Source organism: Lynx canadensis, chromosome E1, assembly GCF_007474595.2.
Source record: "Lynx canadensis isolate LIC74 chromosome E1, mLynCan4.pri.v2, whole genome shotgun sequence".
NCBI classification, from domain to species: Eukaryota; Metazoa; Chordata; class Mammalia; order Carnivora; family Felidae; genus Lynx; species Lynx canadensis.
Window position 1 is genome coordinate 4,182,863 of NC_044316.2, and position 12,774 is coordinate 4,195,636.

Below are 12,774 nucleotides of genomic sequence, written 5' to 3' on the forward strand. Positions count from 1 at the left end.
ACAACCTGGCTGTTTGTCCTAAAGGCACCACTGTACGTTTGGTTGAGGGCATCCTTGGATGACCCGGACCCCTCAGAGGACAGCCAAGGAGGACACAGTAAGACTCAACCCTCTCCTGTGTCCACACGGCTAGGAAGTGCCCACACAGACTGGCTCAGGGTCGAGGTCTTGACCTTGGCGGTAGAGCGGATCTAACGACCACCTTGACGGCCACCTCCACTCCATCATCCTCACGGACGCCAGCATCCCCCCCCACCCCCCCACCCCCAGGACTTCCTGAGCACGGGTCCCTGTGCCGACACGCTTACACATCTCTGCTCACTCACCAGTGTGGTGGTCACCATCTCTTCAAACCACTTGGACTGGGCCTGGTTGTAGAGATCCACGCAGCGCATGAGGTCATCTCCTGGAAGAGACCATCAGCCACCATCACACTCTGTCTTGTCCTCACCATGGCTGCCCTCTCGTGTCCCTGGGTCGTGGAAGCCACTGGAAAGCGGACAGATGGAAAGCAGAGCAAAGGAAAGGGGCCACCCAGCATCACGAGAGAACAGCTTCGGAGTGCCCATCGGAACTTGACCCCAGATAACCAAGAACTCAGGATGACGGTTTCCTCAGTGTGTGTACGTGCGAACGTGTGCGGTGCTCCCAGGGCACCCCCAATCCTACCATGAGCCCAAGGAAAGCTTCCCTCTCTAAAGATGCCAGTTTCATTTGAGATTGGAGGGTCCTTCTTGGTTTTAAAACGTGTCACAGCAACCTGGAAGCAGCCAAGAGTTCAAAAGGAAAAGTCTGCAAATTGTGTGTGTGTGTGTGTGTGTGCACCCCAGAATATAATTCTGAAACACAAAATAACGTGTCTGACGGTTTGTGGCTCGTTCATGTGCAGCGAGGGTACAAAAACGTGCACTGGCAGCTATATACCAATTCCAGGACAGGGGTGACAAAGAGAGGGAAACAAAGAGAGGGTAGGTGGGAGGGAATGAGCTCTTCCCACAGCATTTTATTTCATAAAAGAGAGACGGGAAACCAACGTAACTACTCAATCTCGATGGCTGGCATGTTACTACCTTCTGTAACGGCAGGTACATTTGAAGCCTTTCGTTAACCAGTAAGAAAACACGCTTTATGTAAAAACAATTGCAAACATTACTAAGTAAATAGGCACCAAGAACCTCATCACCTGAAACACAATTCCTGGACCTGTAGCATCTACGTGCACTGAGAGCTTGCTAGAAATGCAGATCTCGGGGCACAGAGGAGGCCTGCCGAACAGGAAACTGCATTTTCAGAAGAGCCTCGGGTGAGCGGCGTGCACCTTGCCGCTGGGGTACCACCAGAGCACGCGGCTCCGTCTCAGTGTGGTTTTCTGATCATCGCAGGGTGCCAGAGACAGGAAGGCATCGTGGTCTTTGTTTGCGGTGGGAAAACCTCATGAGCCAACCCGAAGCTCACTCTTCAGGTCTAGTATGGTAATTCCAGCAAATTCAAAGTTACTTAATAATATCCCCTGGCTCGCGGGTATTCTGAAAGGGAGGTGAAAGAAATCAGGGAGACTCGTGTCCACGTGACCCAGGGCCCAGCTCAGTACCCCCTCTACTGAACTATACCTAGCCAGCTGGGAGACGGGGCTGAGTGACAGAACCCAGTCAAGGGCTGTGTTCATTTTGCTTTTGATCTATGGCCAGCGAATGGGTCCCCGATCCCAAGACGGAATGACCAGGAGAGAAGGAAGTGTATGCTTCACTGCAAACACATTCCCACCAGCCCCCGCCCACCGCCTGGCCGAGGGGGGTCAGCATATCACCCTACAAACGTACAATGATAAAACTCCCAAAGCCCTCTTTGTCGATCCCGATTTCGAGAACATGCTTCGGAAAACTTCTCCGACACCAGGAAATAGGGTAGCTGAAGGAGACTGTGTCTTCTCTCCAAGTAGCCCAAGGGTACCCTTCTGAACAAGCTGAGTGGGAAAACGTGGATTCTGGAACCAGAGTATCCGGGCTGTCTTACCGGCATCCCTGTGTAGGAGCTGTGGGAACTTGGACAAATCAATGAACCTGCTTAAGCCTCAGTTTCCTCATCTATGCAAACATCTATAAAACAACAGTACCTTCACAGGGTCACGCGGACAGTTAAGTCACCCGATACCTGTCTGGTGTTTGGAATGGACACAGGCAGAGTTAGCGTGACAGTAACGCGAGCTAAGGGGGTGACGGTGACAAATGAGGTCAAGCCCCCTGAGGACCCAGAGGTACTCCCTTCCAGCAGCCTTGGAAAGGATGAGGGAGGGAAGGAAAAGAAAGGAGAGAAGAAAAGCAGGCATCTTCTGGGTAACATGCTGTCCAGCGAAACGGAGACAAGGAGTCTTTGGAAGAAAAGAAGGTGGGATTCTGGGCCACGGGGCTCCATGATTGTGATCCTGGGGAATGTTTGTCACCTGCCATCTGCTTTCTCGCCTGTAAAGGGCATAGAAATACCTCCCTGCAGGAATGGGGGGTTCAATGCGGAGGCTATGACACATGGGCTGGGCACCTCGCACACAGAAAAGGTTTGGGAAAGGTAGACTTTTTCACGATCAGATCCAAGGACAAGGACAAGTCACTTCCATCACAAAATAATTCCAAACTTTAGGGATAAGAGACATATTGTCTGATGGCAATGCCCCCAATGGAGACACAGCAAAACCAGAGAGCCAAACTAACCGAGCCCCCGGCTTGTGAAAATGCAACATTTTCTAAATTTGGCTTAGATTTAGTAGAAGTAGCAATTCCAAGATTCATCTAGAACACAAGAGAAAGGAAAACACGAGAAATCAGGACTTCAGGAACATGGCAAGGAGCAGTGGTGTGAGGAAAAATAAACACCCACCGGGGCAAATATTTACGTATTTATTTTTTAAACCTGGGGTCAAAGGCAAAAAAAGTGATTAAAAAAATATTCAGAAAGGAAAGGTCTAAGTCAGTCACAAAACCCAGAATTTACAAGGGAAAAGACCGCTGTACAAAGAAATTCAACAAAACAAGCCAGAGAGAGAAGAAAAGAAAGAAACACAAAGACCAAAATTAAATGATCGAGGGCAACCCCGGAAAAATATTTCCAATTCAAACCACAGAAGGTTAATTTTCCTGACACAGAAACGTAATCCTCGTCAACCAATCTGTCAGAAAAAGACCAGCTACGTCGACAAGAAACTGGGGACAGGACAGGAGTTCATCAGTTCACATGAAAAAGTCACACGTGACCTCCACAAGTCTGTTTTTAAAATGCTCAAACTCGGGGCGCCTGGGTGGCTCAGTCAGTTAAGCGGCTGACTTCGGCTCGGGTCATGATCTCGCAGTCCGTGGGTTCGAGCCCCGCGTCGGGCTCTGTGCTGACGGCTCGGAGCCTGGAGCCTGTTTCAGATTCTGTGTCTCCCTCTCTCTGACCCTCCCCCGTTCATGCTCTGTCTCTCTGTCTCAAAAATAAATAAACGTTAAAAAAAATTAAAAAATAAAATAAAATAAAATGCTCAAACTCACTCAAAAAGAAACGTAAAACTGAGTTACCCACACAATATGGATGCTCACTAGACAGCAATGGTGTCGAAGTCGGATCGCACACAGCACTGACCAGAGTTTAGGGAACGGACATCCCTACTTTCGGGAACACGCACACCTCTCTGGAAAGCGATTTGGAAATGCCCACCCAAACCCACACAACGCTTTGACCCAGAAAATCCACATCTGTGTTCTCTCTATCCGAGGACTGAGTCTCACATACACACAGACCCCGGGACACTAACAACCATCACGGCCGCTGACGAATCTGAAAGTCCTGCAAACATCAACCAGGTGAACTCACGAAATAAATTCGGGGCCACTCACACACTTGGACACTATTCAACCATTTAAGAAGTCCGATGTACAGGGGACGCCCGGGTGGCTCAGTCAGTTAAGCATCCGACTTCGGCTCAGGTCACGATCTCACGGTTTGTGAGTTCGAGCCCCATGTTGGGCTCCGTGCTGACAGCTCGGAGCCTGGAGCCTGCTTCGGATTCTGTGTCTCCCTCTCTCTCTGTTCCTCCCCCGCTCGACTCTGTCCTCTCTCACTCTCTCTCAAAAATAAATATTAAAAAAATTTTTATTTTTAAATTCAAACACCAGTAAGTGTTCATAGTGATTATGAAGTGGAGAAGAGTTTATGTTCTTAGGTGCTGATTACAATGTTTTGCCAAGCAGCGACAGAATTTTATTTTTAAAATAACTTAATAAATTAAACGAATTTAAATAGCCTCTCCCTGTCCTGGGTTTCCCTTCTCAATCCCCGCTTAAGTACATTACGCCTTCTATTTCTGGATCCAATTACCACCAAACGTTGTAAGATCTTTCCATCGAATGTTGTGTTTACGTGACATTGCTTTGCTATCCGCTCTTCCTACGCCACTGTATCTCGTAACGTCCAGACGGTGGCTGCTTTGTTCTATGATGAATGAACTGTCCTGAGCTCACCAGCAGTTGAGGTGGGAAAGACTCAGAAGCCATCTGATCCAAACCCTAATCACAGCACACGCTTTAATCCCAGAGGGCAACACGCACTGTCCTTGCAGGCGGTTAAACTCTGGGTTTCTAGGGGTTCCTGGGTGGCTCAGTCGGTTAAACAACCGATCTCAGGTCACGATCTCATGGTTCGTGGGTTCGAGCCCCGCATGGGGCTCTGTGCTGACAGCTCAGAGCCTGGAGCCCGCTTTGGATTCTGTGTCTCCCTCTCTCTCTCTGCCCCTCCCCTGCTCGCAGTCTCTCTCTCTCTCAAAAATAAATCTTAAAAAAACCCCAACAACTCTGGCTTTCTGAAGGAATATTTACTAAGTTTTTTACTGGTTTACCCTTCTTGTGCATCGGCTAATTTTTGCCACAAGGTGGAAGCAGAAACCGACTCAACTGGGCAAATCTTCAGGAGAGGAGGTGAAACCTGGTTATTTCACTGAACAAGACGTGGGCCTCCGTTCTGGGGCAGGAGAGCCCTGATCGCCACGGGCGAGCCCTTGGAGTATCACTCCCTGGGGACGTGGGGGGTCTTTACTTCTGCTATGGGCTCCTCGGAGGAACAGGACACAGTGTCAGGGCCCCCACCCCAGCCTGGTCTTTCTGTGCGGCCAAGGCCAAGGTCGGGGGAGGGCAGGAGAGGTGGGGGCGGGGCTGGCCGCACTCACCAGCCTGCGTGGACTTCCTCCGCGCCTTCTTGATATCCTCCTCTGTCTTGTTGCTCAGCTTGATCTCCAGCTGCTGGGTCTTTATCTCCAGGTCTCTCTGCCTCTCCGTGAGGGCCTTCCGGGCCTGGGGTCCAACGACACGGGGACGCTGCTCACAGGGCCCCACAGGTTATGTGGCCCTCCTCCCCCTTGCCGGATAAGAGTCCTCTCTTCTCCCTGGTTCGTGATGTTTTTTTCCCAGCATGCTTAGTGGCCGCAAGCACCAGCCAGCCCGTTTGGGGGCCGGATGGGTCCTTTGCCAGCAGCAGCTGGCAAACTCGGGGGTGCCCACAGGAGTACGCGTCCCTTGTCCTGCACCCCTCCCCAAGGCGCTGGGGTCAGCGGCTCCCGGCGAGGTCGGACCTCCCAGCCCTTGGCAGGGGAGCGACGCACTCAGGAGAGAATCAGCCCCGGGAGGCCCGGAGAAGGGCCTGTGGACCAGCACACGAGCCAGCGGGGGGCGTCCCACAAAAGCACGGTGCGTGTGCCTGAGTGAGCCCCACCGTGTCTCCCACTGGCCCTGTGGCAGTGACCCGAGTGCCACGGGGAAGCGGCTCCTCCCTGACCCTTTGGCCGGGACGGGGCTGGAGGCTGGCGCTCCCCGCCCCCCCGCCCCTGCCACGGGGGAGCCGGCCCACCCGCTCCCAGCAGGTCCGGCCTCCCAGGCCGCTCACCTTCTCCACTGCGGCGTGACGGCTGGCAAGCTGCTTACGGAGGTCGGTGATGTGGTGTTCACACTTTTTCATGTCCTTCTTAAAGTTCTCCCGGAAGTTCATCAGGGGCTTCTCGACCTCGCTGTGAAGCTGTCAAGGACAGGAGGGGGGACGCGCTCAGGGCCCCGGGACGGCCGCCGCGGGAGGAGGAGGGGGGCGCTCCCCCCAACTCCACAGGGGAAGGTGGACTCGGGGACAGTGGCCTGGGCCACCCGACAGGAAGGCAGACAGAAGGGGCCAGGTGTCAGGTCTCCGGTGAGAGGAGGTCCCCTCAGCTGGCGAGGCCCCGGGGTTCACGCCAACGGACTGAGGGGTTGGTTAGTGTCCGAGGCTTTCTGGGCCCTTCATCCGCTGCCTCCTACCTCCTGCCTCCTCTAGATTCCTAGAGCTGCCCGTTGGGTTTTGCTCAGGTGCCCGTCACCCTTCCCTTCCCCACTGGGAACCTCCTGGGGGCAGAAACCAAAAGCCCACCTCTGTGTCCCCAAGCACTTCGCACAGCGACTGCCACACGGACGCCATTTAATTAGAGGAACTCAAGTCAGCTCTCTTTGTTGAACATCTGCTACGTGCCAGGCGCTGGGACCGCAAAGGTGGTCTGGACACAGTTCAGAGCCCGAGGAAGCCCCGGTGGGAGCCGCTGGAGGCTGGGAGAAGCTCACAGCTGCGCCCAGGAAGGCTTTCCTCACCCCTCCCGCCTGCATGGGGACAGGTGCACGGACCCTCCCGCCAGAAGGGGCCGGCCTCGCCCTTCAAGGGCCAGAGAGGCGCTGGGTGACGGGGGTATTTCGAGCTTTTTCTTTCTCTTTTATTCCTTCCCTTTTCCCTACTCCACTCTCTTCAGGAGAGATTTTACTTGTGTGTGTGTGTGTGTGTGTGTGTGTGTGTGTGAACATAGGTTATGTTTGATGAGGGGGTTTGATGTGAACGGTGTGGGTCTGTTGCAGCCACAGTCAGAGCCCAGAGGACTCACACTCTCAGAGTCTCATTCACCCCTCCACTCAGTCTCCCGGAGCCCCCGCCTGGCTCATTCCTCTGCCCCCCCCCCCCAACTCAGCCTCCTGGAGCTCCCCCCCCACCAGGCTCAGCCTCCCAGAGCAGTCCTCCCCCCAGATTCAGCACTCAGCCTCCCAGAAGCCCCTGACTCAACCTCTGATGGGCCCCCCTGACGGCCTTCCAGGGTCCCTCGGCCTGCACCTGTCCCAGAAGTGCCTTTGAAAAGCACAGCTGAACCATCCTGGACACAGGACCTCCCAACACTGGACATCTGTCACTTCTCTCTCTTCCTCTTCACCAGGCTCTGGCTACATTGTCTCTTTCTCTGGAGACCTCAGGCCTTGGGCGTTTGCAGCTCTAAGCCACCAAATACTCGGGACTGTGACCTCCAAGAGGGCAGAGGCCCTGCTGGCTTTGCCCCCACTGTGTCCGCAGGGTCTGGTCGGAGCCCATGCGGGCCAGGTGCCCCTTTACTACCGGGGAGAATGGCAAAATCTTCAGTGCCCAATGCCCAGGGGCAGAAGGTGACACCTTTGTGGTCAGATGACCTTTAAAGGCTAATAGAGGGCAGGCCATCCAAATAGCCCTCTCCCCCTGCTGTGAGTTGTAAAGGCTTCCTATGAATTTTCTGTGCCCCTTGAAGTTGCCTTGCAGAGGAAAACACCCCCATCTGGTGGCAGCTTGTAAAATGCTTCACGCCTGAGAGCAGCCACTGAGGACTGCGTAGATCCCTTTCCATACAGATCAGGGAAGGAGTAGCCAAACTTAGCTTTCGTAGTAGGAACCTGCCCCCGACTGGGGGTCTATGAGGGATAACAGCCTGCTCACTCGGTAACTCTGGGGTCTCTTTCCCAGGGCCTACAAAGGGAATTGATTTCCAGATTTCCATGTGCCCAGGAGCGACCCCCTGAGGGTGTTTTCAACATTCATCCTGGGCTCCAGTACCCCTAGTTCTGTGGTCTGGGGGAGGGGCCCAAGAACCTGCCAATACAGCAAAATCCGTTCCCCAGATTTCGAAGGACTTTCTGGAAACATAAGGCCACTGGTTGTCATCCATAGGCAATCCCATAGAGACCCATGGATTCTCCTGTATCTTAAGTGCTTTTAAAAAAACTAATTTAAAAAAATTTTTTTAACATTTATTTATTTTTGAGAGACTGAGAGACAGAGCATGAGCAGGAGAGGGGCAGAGAAAGAGGGAGACACAGAATCCGAGGCAAGGTCCAGGCTCTGAGCTGTCAGCACAGAGCCCATTGTGGGGCTCGAACTCACAAACCATGAGATCACGACCTGGGTGGATGTCAGACAGACGTTTAACCGACTGAGCCACTCAAGGGCCCCTAAAAAACTAACTTTTTGGGGGCCCCCTGAGTGGCTCAGTCGGTTAAGCGTCTGATTCTTGATTTCAGCTCGGGTCATGATCTCATGGTCCGTGGGATCGAGCCCCCACAGTGGGCTCCTGCTTGGGATTCTCCCTCTGTCTCTCTCTCTCTCTCTCTCTCTCTCTCTCTGTTTATGCCCCTCCAACTCTCTCTCTCAAAATAAATAAATAAACATTAAAAAAAAAGGCTAATTCTTTCTTTAAGAACTCTGGCTGAGTGTCCTCTTATACTCATTCTTAACTGTTGAGCATCTCTGTCTATCCAGATGGTGGAAGGCCTTCCTGGACATTTGTCCTCATGACCTCCCTGCTGTCTCGGGTGGGACAGGCCCCTGGAGCCACTGTCTGCCTTTCCAGAACCCTGGAACTCTTGGCCAGCCCCTCCTGTCTTTCGCCTCCACGTCGGAAGACAATCACAGAAATCACAAGTCGGAAGGGATGTCACAGACTATCTGGTCCTGTGCTTTTCGAATGGTGGGTTCCTGAGACTTCTGAGATCAGTTTAGCGTCAGGACCAGCTTTCTGACGAGGACAGACCAGACAGGAACAGGACACATCCGTGCATTTCAGACAGGACAAGTGCGCCTTTGTGAAACATTGGTCTCAGCCACGCACGTGTGTGGCTAGCTGGGTACGGGTACCTGTGCGTTCTGGCTGCCCGTGTAAAATGCATTCCCGCGGGAGTAAGTTCCAACAAGTTTCAAGTACGTTTCAAGCCACTGAGCTGGTCCAAACTTTTCAGGTCACACGTGAAAAAAAAGGGAAGCCCAGAGACGCTAAGACTCGCCCAAGGTCACAACGCTTGTGAGCGATGGCACGGACGTAAGACTCGTGTCTCTTGACTCCCACTGTCCCCCGCCTAAGAGCTTCTGTCTGCAGTGCATGGCCTCTGCTGCATGATTAGATTTTCTTCCATCAGAAGGAACCTCTCTATTTTCCCTTCTTCGGCTGAAGCCAGGTCTAACTTCCTTTTGTACACAGTAATCTTCTTTCTTTCGCGGCCTGTTGCTATCAGCTGTGGCTTAAGCCGGCAGACTAGCAAAGCCTGAGAGATTGCCGTAACAAAATTGCTTTTTTTTTTTTTAACGTTTATTTATTTTTGAGACAGAGAGAGACAGAGCATGAACGGGGGAGGGTCAGAGAGAGAGGGAGACACAGAATCGGAAACAGGCTCGGGGCTCGAACTCATGGACCGAGACATCACGACCTGAGCCAAAGTCGGCACGCTTAACCGACTGAGCCACCCAGGTGCCCCTTTAAAAAAATTTTTTTTAACGTTTATTTATTTTTGAAGCAGAGACAAAATTGCATTTTTTAAAGAGCTCTTGCCCCTGACATGGAATATTCAGAGCGGAATTTCAATGAGCCCTCTGGAGCAGACGGCAAAATGGGTTTCGGGCATTTGAAGCCATATGACCCATGGCGGAGAGATAAATCCTTGGAGCCTCTTGGATATAACCATACGACCATGCGGCTGCTACTGTGATTGCCTAAGGCCACCAGCGGCTCTCATAGAAAATGTGCGTTTCGTGGGCATTCTTCACAAACCCCCCCATCGGGTGCACGGAGTGAAGTCAGCCTTGCTTCGTCAACTCCTGACTTAAAACATCCCGACCATCCCCCGGGGAGGGAAGGGGGCCTGGAGATTCAGCTAATGAGCGATCGTGCCTGAGTGATCACACTTCCAAAATAATCTGTAAATTACAGGGTTTGGAGAGCTTTGGGGTTGGTGAGCACGCCCACGTGCCGGGCCGGTGGTACAGCCCAAGTCCACGGGGACAGAAGCTCCTGGGTTCGGGACTCCTCCGGACCTCGCCCTACACGCAGGTTGAACAGAACTCACTGCTTTGCACGCGAGGCAGGAAAAAAAAGGTACTTGGTGGAGCGCCCTCCCCCACGCTCGCCGGGCAAATTTCCTGCAAAGCGCTCGGTGCGGTGCGTTAGGGTGTTACTCGCCGGGAGCCCAGAAGGTCTCACTCACAGCTGGGGTCAACCGAGTCTCAGGGCGCTAACATCCTTCAGAAGCGGGGAGTCTGGTAACAGTTTCTCCCTCCCGCCCCAGCTCTTTATAAAGCCCCTGCGTGCGTCCTCGCTGTTTTGAGCCACGAATTCCGCCCTGTGGGTGCAGGGGACCATCACGGGGTGGGATGGCGAGGTGTGTACAAAGCCGATTTGGGTCCTGCAACAGCGCGCATCCCTGGGGGACCCCAATTCCTATGAGGAGAGCGCTGGAGAACAGAGGCAATCAAGTGCTGAGTGTGGAAGTCAAAGAACAGTCGCCTTAGGGAGATGCTATCTTCACGTTACAGTAAAGGAGGCAGCGTGCCCTTCGTGTTCAGGGGCTCAGAGTTTAAATGCGTTGTGTGAGGTCCTCACGGGGCTGCCGTGTCTGACTGGTAACTGGGAAGGGTGTGGACCCCAGGAGGCAGAGGTCACTGGGAACAGTGCCACTGTGAACAGCCTCTCTTCCCTTAAAAGGTAACCATCCAGGGTACCTGGGTGGCTCAGTCAGTTAAGTGTCCCACTCTTGGTTTTGGCTCAGGTCACGATCTCACGGTTTGTGGGTTCAAGCTCCACGGTGGGCTCCATATTACCAATGTGAAGCCTGCTTGGGATTCTCTCTCTCTCTCTGTCTCTCTCTCTCTCTCAAAGATAAACACTTTAAGAGGCAACCATGTTAAAAATAAACAAATAAAAAAATAAAAGGCAACCATGTTAGTGGGTAGCCCTATCAGTCATGCACACTTTAGTATGAATTATTTCACTTCAGACATTTGGTTTACTTTTCCCCTGAAGAGTAGGTGAGAGCCTTAAAAGGAACTGGAGATATGAGCTGGGGGTGAGGGGGGATGGCATGGTGGTGGGGGATAGGGTCATTTGGAAACACGGAGAAATCCAGAGAGAAAGTAGGGCTTAAAAAGATGGGGGGGTGTCAGAAGGAGCAAGTCAGTTGTCCCTGTTCGTTCACTACTTTCAGAAAATATTTATTAAGCATCTACTGTGTGCCCGACACCACCCTGAGTACTGAGGGCAGAAACCATGCTGCCCTCGAGGTCATGGTGCTAGATTCTGTAGGACCAAACAAAAGCAGGGTCAGCCACCTAGTGTGACAACAAAAAACCAAAAAATCCTCCCCGTGGCGCAGTCTAGCCTCTCCTGACAGCAAGAACATGCACACATGTTCCTCTGACAGCCCAGCAAAGTGAGAGTGGGGGGTCCCCTGAGGAACTTTGGGGCACCCACTCTCACACGTCACAGAGGTGTGCTGGGGCAGTTCGGCAGAATTTGTAGAAATTTCGTGAGCCGCTTGTTAAAGATGGCCGGTGTTAAAAATTAAACATGATCTACACTTAACAAATCATATTGAAAACAAAGGTAATGGGGAGTCTGGTTGACTCGGTCGGTTAAGCATCCGACTTCGGTTCAAGTCGTGATCTCACAGTCTGTTGAGTTCGAGCCCCACGTGAGGCTCTGCGCCGACAGCTCGGAGCCTGGAGCCTGCTTCGGATTCTGTGTCTCTCCCTCTCTCTGCCCCTTCCCGGCTCGTGCTCTGTCTCTCCCTCCCCTCCCCCGCAAAAAAAGATTAAAAAAAAATTTTTTTAATAAATAAACTTAGATGTAAATTAAAAAATAGTTAAAAAAGAAAATACGAAATAAAAAATAAGAGTTGCAAGAATAAAAAAAAACAACAACAACAAAAAAATAGAAACAAAGGCACCAACCAAATACTTAGCGTTTATGAACCTTTTACTCTTCTCAATGCTCCTGACGGGCGCTAACGGCTACCGACGCCATTGCACGGGGACAATGGACACACTGGCTGATGATGGTCAACTCTGGGGACTCTCTTGCCCCCACTGGAAATCTACACCACGGAAAGGGGCCGACAGCACACGCTGGAGAGGCTACTGTGAGCCATTCGGCGGCACACGGCGGCAGACCGCCAGCCCGGAGGGGCCGCGGGGACGGACAGCTTACCTTGGCGGAGAACTTGAGGTGAACTTCCGCCTCGTCCGCGAGGCTCTTCTTCACCTGGGCCCACGCTTCTCCCAGGGAGCTGCAACCCAAAGAGGACTGTCAGACCCAGACCCCGGACGGCCACGCTGCCCTCGGATCGGAGATCTCAGCCCCTCCTGGGCGGCGGGGACGGCGGGTCTCGACGTGGAGCCCGCCCGAGACGGAATGTGGCGGGGCAGAAAACGCCCGTTGAGCAGCGCGCTCCAGCCCGGGGGCCCGGTGAAGCCGGGAAACACCCGGAGCTCAGAGAATCGGGGGGAGATGAGAGAGGAAGGTGGGGCACAGCTGCAGGGCGGGCCCTGACACCTGCCTGTTACTGCCCCCCGTGCGTCCCCCCCAGTGCCCATCCCTGGTTCACTAACGGGCGGTGCAAAGGCCTGCCGGTCAGCCAAGGGAGACCAGCCACGTTCTCAGGGAGAAGCGGATCTCAAACACAAGGT

General features: G+C 53.1%; 1 protein-coding gene across 10 annotated transcripts in view; it reads right to left on the reverse strand.

The window, feature by feature from the left end:
- The window catches only part of GAS7 (growth arrest specific 7), a 201,908-nt gene that overhangs the window by 8,665 nt on the left and 180,469 nt on the right, over positions 1-12,774 (reverse strand). For all 10 annotated transcript variants that reach the window (XM_030295012.1, XM_030295013.1, XM_030295022.1 and 7 more), the window contains 4 exons: positions 12,296-12,374; positions 5,905-6,033; positions 5,192-5,315; positions 327-406 (listed from right to left, as the gene is read on the reverse strand). In XM_030295012.1, coding sequence (XP_030150872.1) covers positions 327-406; positions 5,192-5,315; positions 5,905-6,033; positions 12,296-12,374 — 412 coding nt within the window. The remainder of the gene's footprint in view (positions 1-326; positions 407-5,191; positions 5,316-5,904; positions 6,034-12,295; positions 12,375-12,774) is intronic.